Raw genomic sequence first — 26,876 nt, 5'->3', positions numbered from 1 at the left:
TTAATTAATTCCTATAACTTCGGGAGAATGGAAAATGCTATCACAGACACAGAATAGATTAAAAAAGAAATTCTGTGGTATCACGACAGATTATAATAATGTTGGCGTCACTGGCTGGAGTTAGTCGGTTACTATCTTATTAGCTTCAAAATTCAAATTCGAATATTCGATTACGATAGTAGGTATTTACATCGTATATTTAACGGTAGACGGTATATTAAATATTTGTTCATGGTATTTACATTAACATCATTTTATTTGGCAGTATATAGAAATTGAATAATGAATAACTAATAAGTAATAACTGTTTAATTATAGTGCGAGCACAGAACGAACTGGTCTACGAACGTTTGTATAGAGAGTAAATATTTTTATGATTTGTATTTTCAAATTTGTGCTAACTATTAATTACTAACCTTACAATAGGTAATTTTTAAATATCTAAATATTAATATATTATTCAATTTATAGTATAAACTGTTGCTAAATACTATAATATAAATTATTATTTATAATATTTGTTACTTGTTCTGAGTGTTCTGACTTTCTTCATTTTATTTGTCTTATATTAATAAATAACCATTGTTAAATAGGGGTACACAATTTGTATTTACTAGTTTTAAATTTGAATAGGTTTAAATTATCTAGACAAGATGAACGGAAATTTGTCCCAAAATAATGAAAGTTCTGTAAGCACACTATCAAACGATACTCGTCCTAGTGTGACCACTATTGATGTAAGTAATAACTAATGAGTATTGTAAAAAATATTAAATAATAAAATGATAAGTTACACAAAAAAATATGACTACATAATTTATAATTATTTCTTTAATACTACTTATAATATAATAACTACCTGAATACTAGTAGAAGATTTTCTTGAAGCTAAACCTAAATTTAGTTTGATCATTATATTTGAATACAAATACTTATATTAAAACAACTTTTTATGTAGATTCTGAAACAAGAATTATATCAAACACAACTGCAATTAAAAACAAAAAATGCATTTATTAGTGAACTTCAAAATGATGTAGAGCAATTACAAATAGTCGAAGATGATAATATTAAGTTGAAATCAGAAATTTCAACAAAAGAATCAGATTTAAGGCAATGGACTGTGAAAGTAATTAATCAACCTATTAGTGATTTCTATGTTTTGACAAGCATGTGCAATTTGAGTCATAAGATATATTTATAAGTAAGCGTTATTTATTTATATTTCAGTATTCCAATTTAGAGTTCAAATTATTAGACCAACAAAAAGACCATTTATTACAAATTGATTTGTTAAATGAGCAACTATCAGTTTTAAAAAGTTTAAAAGATAAACCAAAAGAAGATTTACCCGTGAATTTAAATGATAGTATTATAACAGAATTAAAAACTGAGTTAAATGAGAAAAAGGTATTATTGACTATAATTATCATATCAATGTTTAATATTAATACATATTTAAGGATTGTCGTTTGGTAACATTTTCAATTATTTTTTATAGGAAAAATATGAAGAGATGCAATCCATCATAAACAATCAAGAAATTCTTATTATGGAGTTAGAACATTTAAAAAATAGAGCTATTGAAGAACTAGAAGAATTTAAAATAAAAGTTGATTTTAAAACTGATCAGTTAAATGAATGGAAGCAAAAATATGAGGTACAATGATTAATACTTTTAATCTACTTATTTTTAAAGTTAATTAAACATTATTATGTAGTAATTATGACTTATGTTAGACATTGCAAGAAGAATGTGAAATGATGAGACTGCAACTCAATAGTATAAATAATCTAAATGATCATAATAAAAGAGGAAATTCATTGTTTGCTGAAGTGGATGACAAAAGACAAGCATTGACAGCCGAGCTGGAAATGAAAAGAGAAAAATATGAAACTTTAAAAAAATGTTTATCAAAAGCCAACCATGAAAACAATCAAATGAAGGTTTTGAAAATGATTAAATTTGCTTTTTTACCGATGCATTCTAATTTATTATTCTTTAGATGGAAATGATGAGATTAGAAAAACAGTTGTCGGAAACGGAAAGAAATGATGACTTAGAAAAATCTACTTTGATTCAAAGTTACAAAAATCGTATAAGCGTAAGATATCATTATATAAAAAAATTATGTAATTTAATGTCTTAAATGTTTTATTGTTTATAGGATTTGGAAGCCAAAATTAAAGAATTAGATAAAAGACCGGAGACTCCACAAGTACTGAAAATAGACAATTTAAGCAATGAGGGCATGAATGTTGTTCTTCAAATTGTTTCTGACGTCCGGTATGTTGTATTTTTGTATAATATCATACTATCATTCATATTGTATATTTTGACAGTTCATGAAAATCGTATGATTATTTTTTTTAGAAAAGAGAAGAAAGCTTTGGAAGAAGAAATGAATAGAAGGTCAGTTAGAGATATGGAAGCTCGACAGCAATGTTTTAAAGGGGAATGTGAAATTCGACAGCTTAAGAAGGAGATGAGAAGAGACAAACTGCAACTAAAAGAATTAGAACAACAAATTTCCGTATTGAAATCTAAACGTAAAGACATTTCTAGCATAGTTTTTATACGCAATTGTTATTTTTTTTATAACTTTTTGGAAGAAAACAAAATGTATTAACATCATTGTTTTTATGTGTATATTTTTTGTTATAGTGTCGTCATCCAAGGAAAATATTGGTGAAGATAAACGTATGACATCAAAAGGAGTACGTTTTAATGACAACTGTAAAATTGAAGATGGAGGCCCTTCAATGAAACTAGCGAAAAAAATTCCTCAACAAGCTGTTTTAAACACAATCGTTTGTCCAAAATTTGAAGATTTATAAATAAATTATAATCAATATTGTTTTATTATTTAATTGTTTTATAGTAGATATTTAAAAAATATTCAATTGAACGTTGTAATTAAATTATGTGCTTCTGATTTTTAAGTGTATTTAAAACTAAAACTTCAATTTTAATATTATAAATGTGTTATGTTCCAGGATCATAACAATGATTAAATTACAATTTGTCCATGTAATAATTAGTAGTTCGTAATATAAAATGATACTAGCTGGTATTTGTATAATAAAATTTGCAATCGGACAATAATGTATAAATGTTTTATTTATTTATATTGTTTAATAAGAGAAGATAAACAATACATAGAATGTAAGTACCTTAATAAATGTTAACAACTCCCACTTAGGACGATTGTTTGTATATATTGACACAGTGGAAAGAAATCATGTTGGCTAAACAATAATTTACTTTTTTAATTAGTTAACTGAATGAAAATTCAATTGTGTTTGTGCACTAAACTGTAAAATTTGATGCAAGGTTCTTCATAAGTTTCTTTAGTGGAAGTTAAAAAATATCCAGTAAATAGGAATGTTTATTTTTTATATGCATTTAAAGTTCAAATTTTGACAAGTGTACTAGGATGACACAATGTCTGCTCAGAATTGTTTTTCCTTTTCAATATGCAATGATTTATCATTAAATTCAAATATCAATTGCAACAATATGCTCGGCAACTACTGTACAGCAAAGCAGTACTCACTTTTCCACCTTTTTTTTAACATTTACTATTAGGTATAATATAATATATGACATACATATTCAACCATGATCATAAATTAGAAATATATTCAATTTACATTTTAGTAGATTGCATTCTTATACCACGGAATATTTACTAATTTAATCAGGATGAATTGTTATTCTGCCCCAATAATGACAAATTTATAGTGGTCAGTAAATGGTATTCTAAATAAATAACAAATTAGTTAAAAATGTACTTTCAGATGCTGAAAAAAATTTATTAGGTTATAACAAACAAAACTAATATTATATTACATTTAATAAATGGGAAACGATTTTATCTTCAGTTATACTATACAACATCTCCATACTGATTACGCGATTCTCTGGGTTGAGGTGTCCTCGGTTGATCCAATGGTGGATAAGGTTGATTATCCCATATTGGTTGCGTATTTGATGGAGGCGGAGGCCTATATAATTACAAATAATATCCAGTATTATGTTATTTTAAAATCATAAACAAACTAAAGCAAGTCATTACTTAATATAATGATTATTTATGTAGAACTAATAATAAACAACCTTCTTTGGTAAACTGAACTATTTAAATTAATGACAATTATTACCATTTTTTTTTTTTATGTTAAGTCTTATTAATGTTTAAATTATATTTCATGAACACTAAGACTGATCGTTTATATATGTAACACCAAAAAAACTATAATACTCTATTCTCATAAAAAAAGACCCTTGGCACCATTGAATGGCAGTCAGGCAACACCCGTTTTGTCACCCTTAATCAAGGCGACTACCCAAGTTTATTTCTTAATAAAAATAAAGTATTTAAATGATTTACCTATATGCCATTTTATTTGGTTGTGTTCTATCATAGTCTTGTCTATTACGATTCCTAAGATCATCATATGAAGTAGGTGTAACATTTGACATTGAAATATCATTATCCTTCCTAAGTGGTAAACCTACAACACAAATTGATTTGAAATATGATTACAATAGAATTATAGTATTAATCTTACCATCATAATTGGGTCTATAATCTGTATCTAAAGAATTCATAGGTTTATGCATATCCATACCCATTTCAGATTTATAGTCTGTCACAAGCGCTGGTGTATCAGTTCCAGATGTATAGATCGTGGGACTAATGGCACTTCTGAAAAATAAAATAAAATAATTGGATATTATTCATTATGACTGATTTATTACTGATTTTATGTTATTCTCTTACCCCTGGAAAAGTTCACCACTTGCTTTTCCTCTGCGCTCTCTGAGAACTCGTCCAAGTTCACTATTAGGTAGCTGCATTAATTTCTCAGCACATATAGTTTGATAAGAATATTTACCAACTAGATAACCAACCAGACCACCAAACATAACTTTAGGCCATGGGCCCCATTTCACATTCCGCTTTAAATAACCTTAAACAATAAACAAATTACAATCATGTATAATATTCATGTAAACTGCAAACAAAACGATAAGACATTAGACATTCAATAATACATTCATTAATAAATGAACATCCAAAAATATACAAAATGCTTTCAAGGCAATTTAGACCCATTTTTAAATGATGGTTCATAAACCTAATATGTCATATTTGAAGGTGCCTTTGTTATCAATAAAGACAACAGTTTTTATATCTGTAAGTTAGAGCTATAGAAAAACCAATCATAGCAACAATAATAATGGCATAGTTTACCAGCATTGACAGCAGCATACGAAATAGCACCTGTGATCAGCGATAATGGCAAGCTCCTCTGGAAAAAACTTTCTTTGTTGCATTCGTTCATGACTCTAGTTTCTTCCGGCGAGAACTGATAAAACTAGATGACAAGGAAAAATCAAAATAAACTCCATGCAATAATACTTTTTATGGATGCGGGAATGCAACTATACAGTTGATAGAATATAGGCACAACTATAGGAGACATCAAAATATGACTTACCACTGAATCTGGAGACGGTTTCTGTTGCTGTTGCGGAGAGCCGGAATGTAGATTGGCCATTGTCACTTAAGTCTCTTGAACGGACGGACAATTTAAAGTATTTTTATTTTATTATTTGTACAGTGGAACAGTTCACCCTGACGTAAATTACTATTTACTGTTGACAATAACAAACGCACGGTCTGCAGCAATTTAGCTTTCCAATCTTTATTCTATGGATTGACGTCAATAATTATTGTTGATGTTAAATGTTGAACAGTTGTAGGTTCACAAGACGCAAATAGTAATTGTCAGCTACAGGCTGACGAGACGGCACGAAGCCACGAATATTTTATGTAGTGAACCCGCACCCGGTTCCCTGGATGACAGGATGATAAATTTTATTATTTTTGATTTTCGAGCCTTATCGTTATCGTTGCAGACACTCCAGACATGGAGGAGAAACGCGTCTAATGACCGTGATAACAACCGCGGACGGTCGGCCGAGCGCAGCCACGACACCGTCCTCCTAACGCGTCCTCATAAATAATCTGTTCACCACTCCATCATTATTAATTTCATTACTTTACTATACAGGTACATAATATAATATTGTTTTTTAAGTACGGTTTTTTTTATTCCTTCTCCCAAATCACACAAGTCGTCCCCCCAATAATGTCAATTAACCAATGTTGTTACTCTGATTAAGTTATTTTTTTTCTGTTAATTTGTAAATTTTTTTTTAGTTGTAGTTCACATCGTAGTCTACGATAGTTTCGGCGTACGATTTCCCTAGAATTGTGTAGTGTCGTCGTTGTCGTGATCTAAGAAATATTAAGACGATTGTTCATAAGCAATCAAAATTTTGCATTAGTGTTTGTGTTTCGAATTACTTAATCGTACCTCCGGCAATGGATAGTATTACGAAAAACGTAAGTGTTCCAATCATTTTTGTCAAGTTGATTTTAACATTTATTTTTATTAAGTAGATTGATGATTATAGAATATTTCATAAAATTAAAACTGACAGCAAGACAATATTTGTTTCAAGTCGTTCAACACACCCCAAAATTAAAAAAAAATATATATATTTATTTAGGTATAATAGGTAGTTTTGTTACAACATCCTTGTATTGAGTTTAAGCTGACATTTTCCTTGTCATAGCAATACATTTAAAAGTTATTAAAATTAGAGTACAGTTATTATACTTGGTAGGAGATTATTGTATAGTTTTAAAAATCGTTAAAATTATATTTATTCATACGTTTTATTAACATCTATTTTGTGGACCACTTGTATTAGCAGCAGACAATTTATTTGTGAAATAAAATGATTGAATAAATTTGTTTTTTGTATACATGTTTAATTAAACAATTAAACTATGTGAACATTAGTATTAACCTGTTAGTAATAACAAAATTTTGATTGATAAGTGTTATATATTATATGTCAAATATTTATCTTTTATACACTTAGTTACTTAATATTTGTTAGTTGCAGTTCAAATGAAACTGATGTACATACATTTTTTAAATATATAATTAGAACATTGGATAAAGACTCCTCTTTCATTTGAAATTCGTTATTATTTTAATTATTAGTAATTTATTATCAACTTGAATGTTTCATTTAATCTCTACTCCATTCTAAATTCTAACCCTGAACTGGTCATTATTATTATTATTCCTTTTATTCAGGAGCCTGGTTTTGTCATTTGATTGTTTTTGTTACTTACTTTAATCTTACTATTATTATTAAATTTTTTTTTTAGTTATATATTAGTTAATTTTATTTATTATTCTATTTGTTTTTATATTGCTTTGTTAATATTTTAATGTATTATAACTGTTGAGCTAGATTTTTAAATAAAAGCTATAAAAAAAAAAAAATTATTAGGAATTAAATAGTCAGTATTATGGATTTGTTTATGAGTATTTGGGCCTTAAACTTTTTTTATCATTAATATATTTATACGATGTAGAACATAATTTGTTTTACCTATACTAAAAATTATAGTTACAATTGTTAATACCATTTATTAAAATAATAATTATACTCTGTCTCAAAAGAGAATAATGAGCCGGCCAACCGATTTACGTCAGTGCTGCGCATCTCCCGGTGTTATCATGATCATATAGTTCTCGACTAATCGCATCATTCACAATGGGCAAAAAGGGATTATTCTCTTCTAAGACAGAGTTTATGTATCAGATTTCTAAATGACTGTTTTTCTATATCTCATAAGATTCGGATTTTTCTTCATTTTCTTACATGTCCATGAAAGATGATTCACTGTACATGTTCACAGCCTTGCAGTTAGATAAGAACTATTTTCCATTTAATAAACAATAAACTTGATTAATGAATCATTTTGTTTTAAATAAACATCATTAAATTATTAAAATACCAAAGTTGTTAATAAATTGGTATGTATTCATGTATGTTTAGGTACATCATAGCTGATTAAAATGGCATCTAGAGATAAACAATCACAATATGTCGATGGTCGACGTACTTGTCCCAGGTACAGTGGACCAGCTTCCAGCAACGGTGACTATGCTTATGCATATTATGAACATGGTCCTCATGGATCTAAACCACATGCGTGTTCAAAACATAGTTATATCAATCGATATGGACGTGAAGAGAACATATATGAAGAGATCGGAACATCTAAACTTGACGAAGAAGTTAGATACGTCCATTCAAAACATTTACAAGCAAGTGTTTTTTTAAATAACACGACACCCAAAACTATTATGTAGGTCTAATTTAATAATTACACTTATATTTTTTTGTCAAGGTTTTGGATGAATTAAATTTATCAATGGAAGCGATGATAATGCCTGACAATGGTGCATGCTTAAATAATAATGGTTCAACTGGCCTTAACTTAGGAACGTCTAGAGATGGTTCACCTGTGAATTTAAGTGTTGATAGTGGTGTTGCTTGTGATGCTAGCAGTTGTGGCACAAATAGTTTAAGCCGGCCTCGTAAATCTCATTTTAGCACAAAACGGTTTTGGAATAAAATGCCTACATTAATTTCACCCAGTCCAAGTAAAACATCACTTCCAGGTTAGTTAATTAATTTCATTTATTCAATCGTTAATATCCAACTTTACTTTATATATTAAAATATTGTATGTCCTCTATATTCAATAAATATTAAATATCATTATGCTCACATCAAGAATACGTCAAAGAAAAAATTATACATTACTGATAAGACCTAAAATTATTCTTCAATTATTGTTATTGTAGTATTTACAATCAACCAAATAGTGATTATAAAGTGCACCAGGATTAATTAATTATTTGTAAATTTATGATTGTGTCACAAAAGTAACCCCATACTACCTAATTCAAATCGTTTTTTTTTAAATATTTTTATCAGCTATTTATTTAAGCTGAGTTGACTTCATAGCAGTTCTATGTTTCTTTTTTTTTTACAAGAAATAATAATTGAAAATAAGATAACATTTCTAAACCAGTTTGGTTTATTGCTTATAAAAATGTTTTATTATAATGTTTCACTGTTTTCAAATTTAATATTAGATTTTTGCAGGTTAACATTTTTTTTTATATAATAGTTTATTGGAGTCAAAAGTTAAGTGTGATTGTATCATACAAATAATTTATAGTACTAACCAATTTTACCAATTGTGTTATATTACGTATTATACTACTAAATTAAGTCACAAATTTTAGTTTCAAATAATTTATATATACTACTAAATTAAGTCACAAATTTTAGTTTCAAATAATTTATATTAATGTATAAACACTCATAACAACTTATAATTTTATGTAATAAATAATGAAAAATTTATTTTCACTTTATTCAGTTTTTGTTTGATTCTGCACATGTTTCATATCTAGAATAATTTGATGTTGGATACTAAATTTCTTTTCAGAGGCAGTTGTATATAATATACAAAAAAAACATCATTAAAAATTGAAAAAATATTACTACTAACCTCACTCATATTTCTTTATTGTCTTTCTACTAATGCCTTAGTCTTAGGAATTTTAAAATTTTTTACATTGATATATTTTGTTTGCTACTATACATTTAAGAGCAGTATTTCTGTGCTCATTACTAAAACTATTAATGTACTGCCTACACAAAGGTAATTATTTTGTCATCAAAAAATCATTAATAAATGTTATTACTTTTTTCAATATCAATTGATTTGGTACAGATAAATATAGATACAATAAAATATGTTTTTGAGATAAGATTAAATTGTAATTTTATTGTCCTGTGAAGTCTAAAATTGTACAAAACAATGCTTGAAATAAACATAAATTAAATTAAATATGCAAAATTAATGTAATATTTATAAAAACAAAATGTATTTATCATAATAAATGCAAATGTGTATAACTTGGTTAGCATTATATATCACTTGTAGAAATAAAATCAAAAGTCATCAATGTCCTATCTCTAATTATATTTATTTAAATTGGTGGTTAAACAGTGCAATAATATGTTATAACTTAAACTATAATCAGGGCCCCAGGAGGAAGGGGCTGTTAGATCTGGAGTACAGGGGCCTGTTGAAATTAATTTGTAATTTTTGAAATTTTGAAAGAAATACTCATTTTATATTAAATAATAATTTATGATATACTTAAATGTGTGTTTTAATATTATATTAAGTAGAAATTGTATATGGGGCATTTGCATTACTTGTAATGGGTTGTATTTTATTAGAATTTTTGTATAGGGCCCCCAAAAACATTTAGTTTATGGGTCCAAAATTTAATGTGGGGCCTGGCTATAATAATTGTTCATTATAATTTGATGAAATATAGTTTTAAGAACATAAAAGAATATAAAAAAAAATTGTACCTTCCTAAATATTCCATTTTACAAACAGATGAGTCTGTGCGATGGCGACAAAATTCATGGGATGAAGTAACACAGTCAACCACTATTAATGAGCGCCATACTCCTTCACAAAAAAGTTCAAGTTCTGACAGAGATCCAGAGCTTTCATCCGAAGAAGAAAGTAATAAGTATGTACTTACTTTCCTCTGCTATTCTCTCAATTGTATATTTTTTCATTTTTCAAATTTTTAATTTCAGAAGTTATGATACTAGAAACAATGTTTCTAAAACATTGAGATGGACAAAGAACCCTCCATCCCCAGATCCACCTTCTAGTCCTGGTTTATTATCGAGATGGTTTTCATTAAGAAGATGCTCACAATACGATCTAGATGTTCGGCCAAATAGCAAAATGCCTTTATTACCAGAGGTAAATTATTATTGTCATTTTAATTTTAATTCTAATATTATGAACATTCTTCCCCCAAAAAAATATTATATTATGTAAACATTTTTTGATTCTATAGAAATGTGTAATATTTAATTTTAAATTAATGTCATTTATAGGTTGAAGAAGACTGTTTTTCTAGAAGACTTATTCCACCAAGTCTTCCGCCAGCACCTCCCGATATTTCTGAACAAGAACTAAGACGTAGATATATTGTTGATGATATAGTGAGAAGTGAAAATTCATACCTAGCTACTCTTCATAGACTAGTGAATGTGAGTTAATAATAGAGCTCTTAAAAATATATCTATCTAAAAATTGCATATTTTATGATATTAGGATTACAAAAAGCCTCTGGAGCAAAGTATGCCATCAATTTTAAGTCAGTCCAAAATTTCAATACTATTTCATCGAGTTCCAGAGATACTTCAGTGCCATACACTATTTAGAATAGCGTTAGCTGAAGCTGTTGCAAATTGGGATCGTGATCATAGAATTGGTGATGTTTTTGTCGGATCTTTTAGTAAAGCAATTGTATTGGATATATATAGTGGGTTTATTAACAATTTTTTAAATGCAATGGAATTGGCAAAAACTGAAACCAAAAGAAAAGCATCTCTTGCAGAATTTTTTAAAGTTAGTATTAATTGTATTTTACCTTTATATTGAATATAATTTATTTTAATTTTTTTTTTAAGAATCGACAAGAGGCATCCCATGACCGTCTTTCATTTTATAGCTTAATGGTTAAACCTGTACAACGATTTCCACAGTTCATCCTTTTCCTCCAGGTTTGTATTTAACATTATCTATTAAATCTGATTTAAAAATGTTTTTACTACTTGCTTATTTTTTTAGGATCTATTACATAATACAGGTTATGGTCATCCCGATAGAATGTCTTTACAGTTAGCATTAACTCAATTGGAATCTTTAGCAGAAATGCTCAATGAAAGGAAACGCGAGAGTGAGCAAGCTCAAGCATTTAAAGAAATGTTAAAATCTGTATCTAGTAAGTTAGCTGTTCGTCCAATAGCAGACAGCAACAGATGTCTCTTAAGACAAGACGACGTTACTCAAATAGTGAGTTTTTAATAAAAACAATACATTTTTAAATTTTAATACTTTTAAAAATACATTATATTTATTTAAATTACTTATAGGAAATTAATCACGGAGAGGTCATTGGAAAATGTAAACCTCGACGTCTGTTATTACTAAATGATTTGCTTGTATGTGTCTCTGTGAATAACAAAGAAGATTCCAATAGTACATCACAAAAAAGATTAACGTTCAAATGGAGTTTTCCAATTGCTGAAATTCAAGTATGTTACAGTTATTTTATTTCTTGACTTTAAAATATTTTTCAATTTTTTATATGTTCTATTTATAGGTCATTGACACATTGTCATTACCTAGTGTTTCACGTACAATTGCTGGTAGTGCAGCATCACATAATAGTATCACAACAGACAATTTATGTAATGAAATGAACCATCTAATGCATGATTATCAAGTAATCAGCCGTATTGTTGAATTAGCATCAACATTGAAAGGCACATATTTGGTTAGTTCTGATTAAAAATTATAATTTTAATAATAAATACATATTTTTAAATAATGTTTTTTTTTTGTTTTTAGGATCTTGCTCCAGATCATTTAAAAGGAGTCTTAAATGCAATACAGTGTGAAGTGCAATACAAAGGAGATCAGGTAGCGTGGATGGATTCCTGTTGTCTCCAGTTATTTATTAATCGTCAAGGATACACTTTTCAAATGGAAAATCCTGATTTACGCAAAGGGTGGATCACTGGTAAATTCTAGAATGACTGTGTTTTTACTTTTCTTACTATTAAAAATATTTTGTAGAACTAAGGCTTGCACGCTTGGCTCTTGATCCCAATAATTCTCCTGCTTGGGAAGTTCCTGATCAAGAGTTGATGCGCCCAATGACAAAGATGCCTCTATTTGTGGGTGCTCATCCCATAACTACGTCTAGCAAACAAGCAGAGGTAATGTTTAAATTCAATTACAAATTGTTTAAATTGTACCTAATTTCACTCATATTATAATAACTGTACAGGTGACTTGTGGATGTTTTTATTCTTCTGGCTGTGGTAAATTTTCATATTTGTGGGTGTGCACTACAAATATTCCGATGAATACGCATATAGCCATCATGTCTGTCAATAATACTTGTATTCTAAAACAAATTACAACATTAGATTTGCCACAAACCATTGTAACAGCTATAGAGTATGTCAGAGCCTCTGATACAGTTTGGATGGGTACCAATCATAAAAGGTGACTAAAGTGTTTCTATAAATATTTAAAAAATATATTATTTATGACTAATAATTTTAATTTTTGTCTTTTAGTATTTTGATTTTTAATACTGCTGACATGTCAGAAGAGGCAAGTATTTCATTACCAGGCGAAGACGAGAGCCTCAGAGTCACAGCTATCAAACACCATTGTGATACTGTGTTTGTAGCTTTATCAAATGGCTCATTGCTACTTTATAGAAGAGGTAATCAGTCCAAAGAACCAGAGATTGTAGTTTTGGGTCCCGATGCACCTATAACATGTATATTACCTATTAATTTATCATTATACGTGGCATGTGGAAAACAAGTATTTGTTATGAGTGCTATCACTGGAGAACTTCAAGTAAATATAAAATTAAATAATACATAGTTAATTTAACTAGTAAATGTGATACATTAATTTTTATTTAGAAAAATTTTACCATTCATCACGGAAAAAATGTTAATCTTTTGGCTCATTCTGGTGTTGGACTTTGGCTTTCGTTAATGAATTCAACAACTGTTTGTTTGTACCATACTGAAACATTTAAACATTTACAGGTACATACATTTTTTATAGTGTTTATAGAAAAATATTTGAAATTTTTTAATTACAATGATAATACTTTGCTTAAAATATTATTTGTTTTTTCTTGTGATATTCTTCCAGGATATTAATATTGCATCAAATGTTATAAGATTAAAAGGCACTGCTACACCAGTTAATGTTACTGCACTTATGGCTTGTAAAGGTCTCCTATGGGTTGGAACTGATGCTGGTATTAGCTTAACTGTTCCATTACCTCGTTTAGAAGGTGTACCTATAATCAGTGGCAAAGTGAATGTTTCTTATCATGGGCATACCGGTCCGATATCTATTTTGGTGCCATTACAAGATCCACCTACTGTTCTGAAACGTCCACCTTCAAAAACATTAGCAAGTGATATTTATGATCTATATGGTCGTTTAATGTGTGTCAAAGACTATGATAAAAATGAAGACGCTTTAAGTTCGAGTCGATGGTCTTTGCGATCAACTGATGAATCATCAGCAGTACAACATGCCAGATCATCAGATGTATCCAAAAAAGATTTCACTTTAGTAACAGTGTCTTGTGGACGTGGCTATGTCAATTATCAACAACCGTGCTGTTCAACCATTGAAAATAATGCTTACATAATACTTTGGGAAATTAAGCTATAAATGTAAGTAGGTAATGGTAATTTAATTTTAATAGTTATTGAGTAGTAGGTAACTCGTTATCTTTAACCTACAGGGTGTTTCTGAAATTGATAATGTTATAATTTAGAACATATTTAGGTTGTGAAAACAATTAAAAACTTATTTAATTTGACTACAGAATCATTTACTTAAAAATTAACATTAAATAAATTAATAATTACTATACATTCAGAGTTGTATTAAGTTAGAAAATAACTCTTTTATATTAAAACTAACCTTTAGTTTATATTAAAAAAAAATTCCAAATTCTATTATTACTTTATGCTTTTTAAACATAAAAATTCATGAAACACCTTTTTGAAGCCAAATGACCATTTTATCTTGCCAAATCAAAACATTCTTCTTCCTTAGAGCTGTATACTGTAACTGTAAATAGTATTAATTATAGTTTTTAAGTCAAACATATTAAGCTAAATAATAATATTTAAACGAAACATAGCTGTGAAAAGAGTGATTTTTTATTTTACAAATTACCTGAGTAATGAACCTTTTCTCATTTTCTTATTTTGTTATTTTATCTTATAATTTAAACTATTATTGACTATATTCAAAAAATAAATTTGTGATAGTTGTCTTCTTATGTCTATTCTGAAAATAGTAATGATAAATTAATATGAACAGACCATTAGTGCGTCAATGCACTATGTTCCATTCACCTTTTGTTGCAATCAAAATAATTTAACACTTCATATTATCCATAAACATTTTCTTTTCATTCTTCATAATCAGTTCTTTAGTACTATTATGTATTATTTTAGCTAAATTGATATTTTAACATTTCTAGCCGCTCAATAATTATTTTTAACTCCTTAATTATTACTTCTATTATTTTTAACTTTCTAAGTATGACTTAATCAGCTCTAATGCCTTGAATTTGTTGATTATAGATAGTAAATACTTAATATATAATTCTAAGTATTTAAGATAGTATTTATTAGTATATTTGTGTACAATTAATAACATATTATTATATGTGCTGCTGAATAATTAAAAATTATTGTTTTTTTAAATTATTAATACATACTTTGCAATTACAAAAAAAAAACAATACAAATCTATGGTTAATTTGAATGAAATATTATTATTTGTACGCCAATCCATTTTGTTGTTAGATTATGTACTATGCATAAATTCCAGTATTACACTACTACCCGAACACATTTTTTTCAATTTGAATACTTGAAATTAGTATAGTGAAGTATTAACCAATTTTGTAAATTTTTACTTTTTCTTTCACTCATACTGTCCCTAGTTGAAAATATTTAATAATCAAACAACATTTATCAGTATTTTATGTCACAAACATTTTTATACATTTATTATTATTTTTAACTCATATATTAAGTATTTTTGACTGCTCACTACTCTTATGATTGAATCTCTTTATACTATATTGATATAAGTTTGTGATCAATAAAACAGTATGGTATTTTCAAATTTTTTAAAGCAATATTATTTTTATGAGGCTTTTTATTGCCATCGGATGACTAGTATTAATAGTGAAAATATAAAAAATTTTCCGGTGTCCATTTTAATACAACTCATTTGTCCCCTCATTGCTACTTGTACCTTCAATTCCTTTAAGCCCTTGAAGACACAAATACTATTATGCAGTGTATAAGTGTTTACCCATATTTAATACTGTGATATACTTATTAAAATTCACCCAAATGCTTTTAAATCATTATAATATATACATTGTAATATTATCATAGGTATTTACTTAGAGTTTTGTATTATACCTATTATATAAGACAATGACAAACTGTATTTAATGGTATTAATATTATTACATCTGACACACATTTGTCACTTACTATTAGTCCATAATAATAATATTACACACACACATATATATATATATATATAAACAATTTGTGTTTCTTCCTAGATACTGCGCCAAACTTTTAGTTTTATTTAAGTAATAAATTAATAACAAAACACACACAAACATATATATTAACATTATACATTTAGTCAATTAAGTACAAATTAAGAAACAGATACACACACATAAGTGCACGTGCACAAACATATTATTATAATTTATAAGTTAAAAAATTGCTATTTTGACGTCAGTATAATAGCCGTTGACGTTTTGTGACGTTAAATAATGTATAGATTGTTGAACATAAAACAATTATTATATTATGTTCTTTCTACTCGTTAATAATCAGCTTAATATGTTACAAAACTAATTTTTGCCCTGACACATTTATCGGTCAATTTATATTGTATAATAAAAAAAAAAAATAGTATTTGCTCGGTATTTCTGTACACACACACACAGCGCAACAGTACCTGTAATTGCTTATAAAAAGTATCGATTATATACTATTATTACTACTACTATTACCACTAATGTTACACGGTGAATTATATTTACATTTATTATAATTGTTTGTATTTAAATGATTACCTTTCGCGCTGCTGCAAAAGAATGGTATTTTGAGATTTGTATTAAATTTTTTTTTTTTATCGCTTTTTATACGAATATTTTATTTGTTTTTCTTTTGTTTTGCCGTCTCGAAGAAAAGATTTTATATATTATTTCATATTATATTTTTATTACAACACACCCATTATATTACTATATATTTCTATTATACGTAGTACATAATTTAATACAATATGTACTACTTCTAATGTCTATTTGAACGAGCTGTGTCTACTAAGTATATCAAAGTCGAGAAACGAAATTTTTAATCATATATTATAATAACTATATACCTATATATATATTTTTTTTTTACGTCAATATGATTATGTTATAATTATCGAATGTGGTTGTAATATTGTATACACTATACATGATAATAATTTAAACCAACTTAGTTTTAAACGATTTTATTTGTAAAAAGAAATTCTTTTGTATTTTGTGTAAAAAAAAAGAATAAATATATGTTTTTTCCTTTAATTATTAGTATTTATTATGTTCGTCTCGACCTTCATAATGAAAACAGTCCGCTCTTTACACAATATTGAATATACTCTTCCTGTGTTCGTCCTCACATATTTAGAGTATAATATATGGGTAATAGGTATAGGTAGGTAAACTTTGGCAGTTATCACCTTGTGGTATGCCTTTTACGCTTGTATCTGATACAAGCGAATGATTTTGATTTTTCAAATAATAACCTTTTAATCACATACATTGTTGATATTTCCTATTGTTCAAATCGTGGTGGTGTAAGTTCGAAAAATTTTAAGGATCCGTCAATATATAGGCCCGGAAATTGGTGCGATGCCTATAGCCCCGCCTAATCTATAAACCTTTGTTTTTAGTAAACATTTTACCGTTAGGAGGTGGGGATAAATATACTGATTCACCCCCAAAAAAATTATCCTAGGATAAGGGGGGGGGGAGTGAAAACGTTTGAGATTATTAAAAACCTGTGACATCGGCATTAGAAGTTTACTAAACACAAATTAAAATTTACAAAAACCTAGACTAACCTATAATAAATGGATATAACTTGGTGGAAATCTTATATCACTATCAACAAAAATCGGTATTTTGAGGAACCCTCCTGTTGGACTAATTACCTTAATTTCGTTACAGAGTCTCAAATTTGAGTTGTCACTTACAACCGATACGTTAAGTATAGGCATTTAAGATGTGAACGGATACCCAAACCTGTTACCCATCTTGCAACTTATTTGGTCCCGATGCGCTGCACTTGACCGATATTGCCAATCTCGCAACTGTGTTTGTTCGCTTCTGTACCTATAAGTAGGGTTGAAATTTGTTGTGTTATTGTGTTAACAAGTGATTTTGCTTAACACATTTTATATACATAAACGTGTAAAAAAACATGTACAATTTGTGGTAAATTTTTCCATGAAATATACATTTAGGCTGTAAATCACGGTATAATGAGTATACAATTGTTAGAATTTCAATTAAATTTGTTTTGAAGATGTTGTGGAGTAAAAAAATGGCTGGGTTCCCATCCACCCTAAAACTATTTTCCATATTATTTTTCCATATTTTTTTATACATTGTTTAAACATTTAAAAATATGTTTACAACAAAAAAACTGTTTTTTATAAATTCTGTCTATGGGTTATAACTGAATAATATTTATTTGCAATATTATAGTATATAGTGGTGGGTTACACAAGCAAAGTGTGTGGCGAGTGGTATCGATAAGTTCTATGCTTGCAATTTAACGATGGAATTTTTTTTTTTATTGAATTTATGTTTTGACAATATAATAATATGTTATACATAATAAATAAATGTTATAAGTTTATAACAATATAGATATAATGATAAGATATAGTTTGTCCTCCACTTCTGATTCCTGTTTCATGCATAGCTCTATTGATACGTTTGAGTGGGGTAACTTTTTTTTTTTTTAAAGAAAGTTTTTTTTCAATCTATTCGGTGTGTTGCTTTAAGAAGTCTGAAATGCTTAGTGGTTGAATTCGTTGCAAATAAAGGACAACGAATTATGGCGATTATTATGATGTAATTCCTACCTGTGTAAAATGTTCATTATTTCTTCGGGCAGAGGCTGCCGCCGCTTGAGAACCGCGTCTATTAGCAAAAAAATACAAAGTATATTATAATATAACGTAGTTTATATAGCTTAGGTATATGTATTATATTATACATAAAACGTTGATGGTAATACACAATCGTTATTAACATTATTACCATCATAATATTCTTCTGTTGCTCTTTCGGTCAGTAGGTACCTATACATAATAGGTAGGTACTTACATATAATATTATCATATGTCTATTTGTGTGTAACCTAGGTACATATATATTTTGTTATGAACCCCTGCGTAGGAGTAGAGGGACCAAAAAAAAAGCGGAATTACCATAATATAAATATTAAAACGACAACTTAACGGGGTCAATGTAATAAAAACGAGTGCACGCGAACCACAAGAAAACGCCGAAATATACGCTTCGATCGAACTTGGTTCGTATACATACATATAATATGTATATATACGTGTCCAGCCCGGACTCGTGAATGAAAGATTAAAACGTTTATTTAAATTTCCTTTATTGGGGGCATTAAGCTAAGTCCATCGGTTGGTCGGCGAGTTTATTAAATGTGTCGGATTGGCCAGTTTTAATAATATATTACACATTAAATATTATAATTTATAAATACCTACCACCCAAAAATAGGGACCTATATATTATTATTATAATATTAATATTTTACTATTAGGTACTCTTACACGCCACTCTCTACTCTAGTGTCGTGTGACTTTTTGTTAACATTACTGTAGGTATTAATAAAAAATAATAAACACGTAGGTAAACGTTTTTGAAAGAATAAGAAAGTATATAGTTGGAGGGGGGGGGGGGTACACCCCGTTGCAAGTAGTGGCAAATTGTTTGGTCCATTTAGAGGGAGTTAATTTTATATATATTATTATTATTATTATATTTTTATATATTTAATAATTGTATCAAAAAAAAAAAATCATATTCATATTATTATACAATTAATTCGACAAATTTTATTTAATTCAAGCAGGCAACTACAGATAAGATACAGATACAGACACAAAAAAAAACACACAAATCATTGTAAAAAAATAAATTCATTGTCCTGCTCAGTATCTAAATGAGAAATCTTCTTTAAAGTATACTAATAATAATAATTAATTATCTATTAATTTTTATGGTTACCGATGTGGTTGTAAGTACTAAATGCAATTCAACGACGGGCCTTTTCATATCTTGTTAAATTCCAATTTTTTTTTTTTGACGTCTCAGGGTAACTATCAAACATTCAAAAATAAATTTATTTTATACATTTCAATAATAATTATATTAACCTCGCATTGATTCTTATTTTATTATAATTTAACTTATTAAAGTTACACGGCGTCTTGGATGGGCAATTTAGCTACACTCCTGTCCTTTATTAAAGTGCATGAAGAATTTATTGCTGTAGGCACCTATCACCTAAAATACTGTGTCCAGACTTCAGAAATCATTATACCCGATTTGGATGGGTGTGATCTAACAAAGTTTGATGTTTCCGTTGATTATTTGGAGCCATGTGACAACATTTTGAATTTGACAGATGAGGAGCTTAGAATTTAGATATAAAAAGTAAGAATAGACAACAGCCATGATATGCCGCTATGCCGCTTGGACTCTTGGGCAACGAGTTTTCGTCTGAACCGGACTTAAGTATTCATAGACACAAAGTATTCAATTTTAAATACAATCATTAGATTGAGCTTATAAATATTATAATAGGTAGGTATACTATGCATTTTCATCACACCTTTCTTTAGTCTTAGGGCCACGTTCTACACATACAATCAATTGGCATGCAATTTTATCGATTCAATATTATTTTCTATTATCACGACTGGACTCACGTTATTTAACGTGACGACAATATCTGTAGGACATTTTTTTTAAACTTTAATTTTCTTTTATTATATTATTTATTGCACTTTACTTACATTTTGTGTTTAATGTATATATATTTACTGCAATCACAAATTTCTGCATAATGATGTCATTTAAAGTACGAAAGAAAAACGTTGATTCTTGTGTACCTTGTAACTATAATATTACATAATATACAGCTGGCATAACAACATTTCATGTTTATGAAGAATTGTATCGTTAAATGTTTTACTGCTATTTGAGTTGTAATAATATATGTTTGCCAATTTGTATACAAACTATACTGCAGGTCATAAAATAATTTGCGAACCTTAAAACATAGTATAATAACTGATATTATATATATATACGTACTATAGAAGATTTAAAAATAACCAGTCTAAAATATAAAAACCAGAAAAATATCCATATACTTTTTATATGACCATAGGTATTATAGGCGTTATAGGAGGGCTTCGTGATGGATTGAACGGCAAAAATCGTTTAATTTTAATGAGTTGCGTGTAATAATTTTAAAAGATACATAAAACAAAGCCGATAATGCTTATTGCTCAGTACTATTATAGTCAATGTAGCGTATCCAGGATATAGATAGGGGGGCCTTTCTTTAACTAGTCGGGGGTCATGGCTGGCAGCTACCAAAGTAATATTATTGTACCATAGATACCACAAATCGGAGAAGTAACTTTGCTTTGGAGTAGGTTTCGAGTGTTTCTCGTCATTAAATATGTCTCTGTAATGGGTTAAATTTGAATTCAATGATGGATCATTGCATACTAAAAGTAGAGGTGCAGAGATTGTCGCTCGCCGTCTTATATTTCTAAGGAAATGTTATTATTTATTTATTGCGTTACCATATAGTAATTTATTTTTCTATTTTTATAATACAGAGGTTGAATTAATTTTTGGCCAAAAATGTCACATCTAATATATATTATTATAATATTATGATATCATACCTACATTATTACTATTAGATATTTAAATATTTGTAAATCAATATCACGCGTATGGCGTATGCACCTGAAAAAGTTGTGTGTGTAGCTATAAAGGTTCCTAATTTAAAGGCTTAAACATAGTCTAAATACTTTCGAACATTTTAATGTGTATAAAGAACATTTTTGTTTTTTCCATATATTTTGAAACGTTCTCGGAATATTCGAAATACTCCCTAAACCAAGTTCGATTTGCTATCAGAACTACCTTCAAAGTTGAAGACTGAATCATACATATATATTATATACTGCTCCTAAAGGAGACGTCAGAAACAAAAAAATCACATTTTCACTGTACATCTAACAACAATATATTCATTTCCTCTCAGAATCAAAAACTAATAAGAAGCATGCAGCACCCAAAAATTCCCTGGAAAAGATACCGACTATACGCTATATCCTATAGTGTACCTACCTCAACTTAAACACCAATGCGGGCAACCATGATGTACCTACCTACAGCTGTACTGATATTATAAAATAATATTGTAATAATTACCTACCTAAGTGTAGTTTACTTAATTTTCATAATATTTTAAAATATATTTGGTTTAATTTATTTATAGCTTGATCGAGTTATTCAGGTTGGATGGCACTGCCGATTTGCTGCCCATCAATGTTAATTATTTCTTTGCTATGTTATAACATTACGTGTCATCAAACTTATTAAATACACTGCTGTAATACTGTACAGATTGTGCATAATAAATTTTTATGGTAAAAAAAAAGTTTTTCTGTTTTGAGTAATAAACCATAGTAAGATCCATCATATGTATCTGTCACTTATGTGTATTGCAGTACTATCTTCAGTTAACGAACTGCAGTACTTTATATGTACAGGAGTACAAATACAAAATATCGCACTGTTGCTTACGATGATTATTCGTATAAGTAGGTCAAGGTACTTTTTAAGTCATGCATATTAAATACTCGGAAATTCAAAATATTATTTATTATTTTTAATTTAAAAATAAAAGGACAAGCGTATACATACATATTATGTATACATATATATAATACGCATACAAATGTTCTATATATCGTTGGTAGTAAATGTAACACGCGGTATATAAATAGTAACTAGTACTTTGCAAAGGGCTGTCGACCTTTTTATCACAATAATTACTACTTTGTAGACTAGGTATAATATATATATATGTTTATAGTGTCGGTGAACAAAAAAAACTTATGTTAAGTTGACCGTGATTGTATTAAAATGAACTCCAAAACACAAAAACAACAAATTATACTACGCATTTCACCATTCGGGTTAAATGATATACTTTGAGATAACCAATGCAGGTTTTTTTTTACTCTGTTTTTAGATTAAAATTTACTTTTATTTAACTTTTTAGCTTTCCATTGCTATAGCTTGTTTATACATTTTTAAAAGCACTATGTATAATATTTTACCCGTTTTTTATAAATAAAAATAAGAATTAAATATAAATGATATGTCATGCATACACAATGCATGATTTATAAGAAGCACTCAATCTACCATATAAGTTTAGAGTACCTAGTCATTTAATAGGTCACTGTAACGGATGTGTTGAATTTAAATTCGACGATAAATATTATTATGCAGTCAAAACTTGAACTTCAAACTAGCTCTTATAATATTTTTAAACTGGTATCAGACGAACTTCTGAGGAACTATGTATTACATTTTCAAGATTTTTGACCAAACAAATAATTGTATTAATATAACACGGAAAAAAGACAAAAACTTATATTAATAGATTAAATAGAATAATAATTAAAATATTTATAAAATTATATTAATACCAGAAAATGCTAATATTGTGTATAAATATTTTAAGGGTTTTTACGGTTATTCATTCTTTTAATTATTGCAATTTTTATGTTGTAAGAAGTGTTTTTATACACGCAAAACAAAACCACATCATTGTGGTAATTGTTCCAATAAATTAATCGCTACCTTCTGAATCTCGAAAAAAATAACCAATACTGTTGTATGCATTTTAAATTGTAACTACAATAGTTTTATCATAATATATCATCCCGACCCCTCCCACAGAAAAAAAAAAATACCTCCCCGTGATAAACATTCAAATTTGACATACTTTCCAGTTTCCACGACGGTAGTCGTCTAATAGCAGCATAATATTTTGAACACTTTCCTACATTTACATATACGTACAACTAACCTACGTAGCATAGTACACACAACACATTTACGCGCCGACCGAAAGAGATTCGTAAGCAAAACGACTGTGATATATATAACTATATATATGAATATAATATAGCACAAGTACACGCACACACACAGTTCGTAAGTAGGCCAATGGGTGGTGTACCCACCTATATAAGACTTGACCACGCGATAGGGTACGATTTTCGGCGGGGTGTAATGCCCCAACGATGATTATAATAAGCTGTATATTATACCTACGGAGTCGGCGGCCGCGGTGGTGCGAATGCGTCACGGTATAACATGGTCACGAATGGTTGTATTTATCAATTTCATTCGAAATGTAATAAGCGCGTTGGACCGCGTTTCGTTTATTAATCGTCGGGTTATACACTCATCACGTGAAAACGAGAATAATCCGACTCAAACAGCCGACTGATTAAAGTCTTATAGACTATCCATATTTTTTTCTTCACTCAAATGCCGGACTGGAAAGTTGAAATCAACATGAAAAATTTTGATTTTGATTTCAATTTCAAGTATCGATATAGTTGTTTTTTCTGTTTAAAATTAAAAACAATTACTATTGAATATTGACATTATAACTGTATGGTTCTTATATTATTGCACGATACCTATCGATTGAGCTATATATTTGATTGGCTTTTAATTACATTTTAAACATAATTTTTTTTTCGATTTAAAATATCAACCTAACATTTTTACGATTTCAATTTCTATAACTATGAGAAATATCGTTCGTGTGGCCACGCTTAACAAGCCCAAGAAAACGAAATATTAGTCATTTATTACTACCTGCACATGAACCACATTACACTATTACAGATCTATCTGCTATCGTTGAATTTTAAATTGATTTTTATAGTATAAAAAGTTCAAATTACCATCCATCAATGAAACTGCCCCTATCTTCTACAAGCGCTTCCACTCCAAACTACGAGATAATCCTAATCAACTAATAAACGAACTAGCCTCACTTACACTCCCCGGAAATCCGGCTAGACGCCTCAAAAGAAACTGGTGCCGTGACCTGAAAACTTAAGATTAAGTACTTAAAATATTCTGGGGTGTCACAAATGTGTGATTTCCCCTTCATGTATATAATTTAACCTGTTTACTATCTGTAAATATTTATATTACTTATTGTACTCGATGTATAGATTGTAATTTTTCATAATAAAGTCAATATAAAAAAAAAAAAAGTATAAAAAGTATAAAACGATTATTGTCTTATTTTATTTTTAGTAGAAATAGTGGTTTTACTTTAAAAGTCTGAGCGTATTTTAAAATTGAAAATAAACTAAGCATATTGTAACTTGTCCGAAACTAAACTTAAATATAATATTGACTTCTTACCAGTTTTTAGACAAGTTCCTTGATCTTCCTAACCTCTACATACTTCCTTTTGCATCTTTTAATGTAAAAATTCACTCTTCTATATTATGCGACAGTCACTATCCCGAAATTTGAACACGACTGCACACGAAAATACGAAATACTGAAGTCGGGTTTAGAATGTCACGTATTATCCACATTCTACTGACATGGGATTCTTGGTACTTTTTTATATTAGATGGACCATTATAGTAAGGAAAACCGGATATAACGACGAACACTGGAGTCTGGAATCTATCGATACTAGTTTCTTTCCACACGGCTGTTTCTATTCTTTTTTCTACCATCGATCATCACAATAACACTTAAAAAGTTAAAACATTTCGGGTCGAACATGAAACCATATATATGCATATATGACGCACGCATTCATTGATGAATATTTATTGTATTCCATTTTCGATGATGGTTTATGTTCTTTTCACACGTGCACTTTTATTATTCAAGTTTTTAATCTCATTAAACGATTGTCGTGCGATTTAAATAAATAAAGTTTGTCATAATCGTCTGACCAAAAACAATAACTTATTTAAATTAGAATTTATTAATGTCCCATTTTTTTAAATCTCCTGTACAAAAAATATTAACTTTATTATAATTTATAACTTTATAGGTAGGTACCTAAGTAAAATAACCAATTGGTTTAAAAAATAAAATATTTCGATTTTCTTAAATTGTATCCAGTAGATATCACACATATCTTTAGGCTTTAGTATAGGATATTAAAATATGTTTCTACGTACCTGTACGATATTTTCGTTAAACATTTATGCAGACCATACATGTCAACAGATGTTATTTCATCTGATTCAGGGGTGCTTTTTCACAGTAGAGTTATATTTCGTGAGATAAGTTACAACGGAAGTCATTTATACATATTCAATTTTGTAGTTAAGGTATTTCGTGAATGTAATTATGGTATCTTAATTTTCAGTTTTGTTTTTATTGAGTTCCGTATGAAAGCGATCTTCTATAATTTTCAAAAAATCGATTAAAGTCTATTAACGAGCGATATTTATTCTTCTATTAAAATGTATAAAACCGTTTTATGTTTTCATAGAGGAATTAAAATGTTTATTGTTATTCGTGTAATGTGTATTCTGATTTACAACATACACGCATATACCAATATAAACTTACACCACACACGTATATTCGGATATTCATATTAAACGTGTTTCTTAAATAATATTAAATGAAAAAATATTAAGATTAAACGAGTTGTTACTGTAAGGTTAGGTTTAAGACCTACGAAACTGTCAAATTATATATTGAGTTATATTGTACTTTGAATTATTGTTAGACACGCGTTCTTTACTATGTAATCAAACATTTAACTGAACAGTAATTCCATATTTTAATAATACATAATTGATTTATACAACATTTAATATAATAATACAACATTTGTATTCAATTTGTTTCTTTATATAGGTAATAGAATACAATTATGTCATTTGAGATGTACCTGTATTTATATATTTTGTAAATTATCATTAATCCGCGGAAAATAAGGTCTTGAGGAGTCAAATTTCGCTGATATTCATCAAACTCCATACTTCTCCTATTTTATACCTACTTAATTT

The 26,876-nt window shown here is 28.4% G+C and overlaps 3 protein-coding genes and 1 long non-coding RNA gene across 6 annotated transcripts; 2 read left to right on the top strand and 2 right to left on the bottom strand.

Moving 5' to 3' along the window:
* The first annotated feature begins 167 nt into the window (after nucleotides 1-167).
* On the top strand, nucleotides 168-3,083 carry LOC111035041 (protein Spindly). 2 transcript variants are annotated; one of them, XM_022316535.1, is made up of 10 exons: nucleotides 168-426; nucleotides 634-737; nucleotides 959-1,129; nucleotides 1,231-1,410; nucleotides 1,502-1,660; nucleotides 1,741-1,947; nucleotides 2,007-2,105; nucleotides 2,169-2,287; nucleotides 2,375-2,550; nucleotides 2,666-3,083. In XM_022316535.1, the coding sequence occupies exons 2-10, from the start codon at nucleotides 654-656 to the stop codon at nucleotides 2,836-2,838; spliced, it is 1,368 nt and encodes a 455-aa protein (XP_022172227.1). In that variant the 5' UTR covers nucleotides 168-426; nucleotides 634-653; the 3' UTR covers nucleotides 2,839-3,083. The 2 variants fall into 2 exon arrangements, with proteins under 2 accessions (XP_022172227.1, XP_022172226.1); XM_022316534.1 differs by having other exon boundaries at nucleotides 168-361; nucleotides 2,666-3,082.
* A 700-nt stretch (nucleotides 3,084-3,783) lies between these two features.
* LOC111035042 (OCIA domain-containing protein 1) lies at nucleotides 3,784-5,909 on the bottom strand. Its single transcript, XM_022316536.1, has 6 exons — nucleotides 5,509-5,909; nucleotides 5,262-5,385; nucleotides 4,788-4,977; nucleotides 4,576-4,712; nucleotides 4,395-4,518; nucleotides 3,784-4,008 (listed from the first exon to the last, which is right to left on the bottom strand). Exons 1-6 carry the CDS (start codon nucleotides 5,566-5,568, stop codon nucleotides 3,891-3,893), a joined length of 753 nt encoding a protein of 250 aa, XP_022172228.1. The 5' UTR covers nucleotides 5,569-5,909; the 3' UTR covers nucleotides 3,784-3,890.
* A 100-nt stretch (nucleotides 5,910-6,009) lies between these two features.
* Nucleotides 6,010-15,022, top strand: LOC111035040 (rho guanine nucleotide exchange factor 10-like). 2 transcript variants are annotated; one of them, XM_022316532.1, is made up of 18 exons: nucleotides 6,010-6,084; nucleotides 6,234-6,419; nucleotides 7,937-8,208; nucleotides 8,292-8,565; nucleotides 10,374-10,512; nucleotides 10,583-10,754; nucleotides 10,892-11,047; nucleotides 11,112-11,408; nucleotides 11,471-11,563; nucleotides 11,631-11,855; nucleotides 11,936-12,097; nucleotides 12,166-12,339; nucleotides 12,414-12,585; nucleotides 12,642-12,784; nucleotides 12,856-13,076; nucleotides 13,151-13,442; nucleotides 13,511-13,639; nucleotides 13,749-14,282. In XM_022316532.1, the coding sequence occupies exons 3-18, from the start codon at nucleotides 7,957-7,959 to the stop codon at nucleotides 14,280-14,282; spliced, it is 3,435 nt and encodes a 1,144-aa protein (XP_022172224.1). In that variant the 5' UTR covers nucleotides 6,010-6,084; nucleotides 6,234-6,419; nucleotides 7,937-7,956. The 2 variants fall into 2 exon arrangements, with proteins under 2 accessions (XP_022172224.1, XP_022172225.1); XM_022316533.1 differs by lacking the exon at nucleotides 6,010-6,084 and having other exon boundaries at nucleotides 6,093-6,419; nucleotides 13,749-15,022.
* A 328-nt stretch (nucleotides 15,023-15,350) lies between these two features.
* On the bottom strand, nucleotides 15,351-18,863 carry LOC111035043. Its single transcript, XR_002604604.1, has 2 exons — nucleotides 18,807-18,863; nucleotides 15,351-18,048 (listed from the first exon to the last, which is right to left on the bottom strand). It is a non-coding gene; the product is annotated as an uncharacterized LOC111035043 (long non-coding RNA).
* Nucleotides 18,864-26,876: the final 8,013 nt, after the last annotated feature.

The sequence above is a fragment of the Myzus persicae genome, unplaced genomic scaffold, assembly GCF_001856785.1.
Source record: "Myzus persicae strain clone G006 unplaced genomic scaffold, MPER_G0061.0, whole genome shotgun sequence".
In the NCBI taxonomy this organism is placed as follows: domain Eukaryota; kingdom Metazoa; phylum Arthropoda; class Insecta; order Hemiptera; family Aphididae; genus Myzus; species Myzus persicae.
The sequence above is the reverse complement of the archived record's forward strand: the minus strand, read 5'-3'. Positions and strand labels throughout refer to the sequence as shown.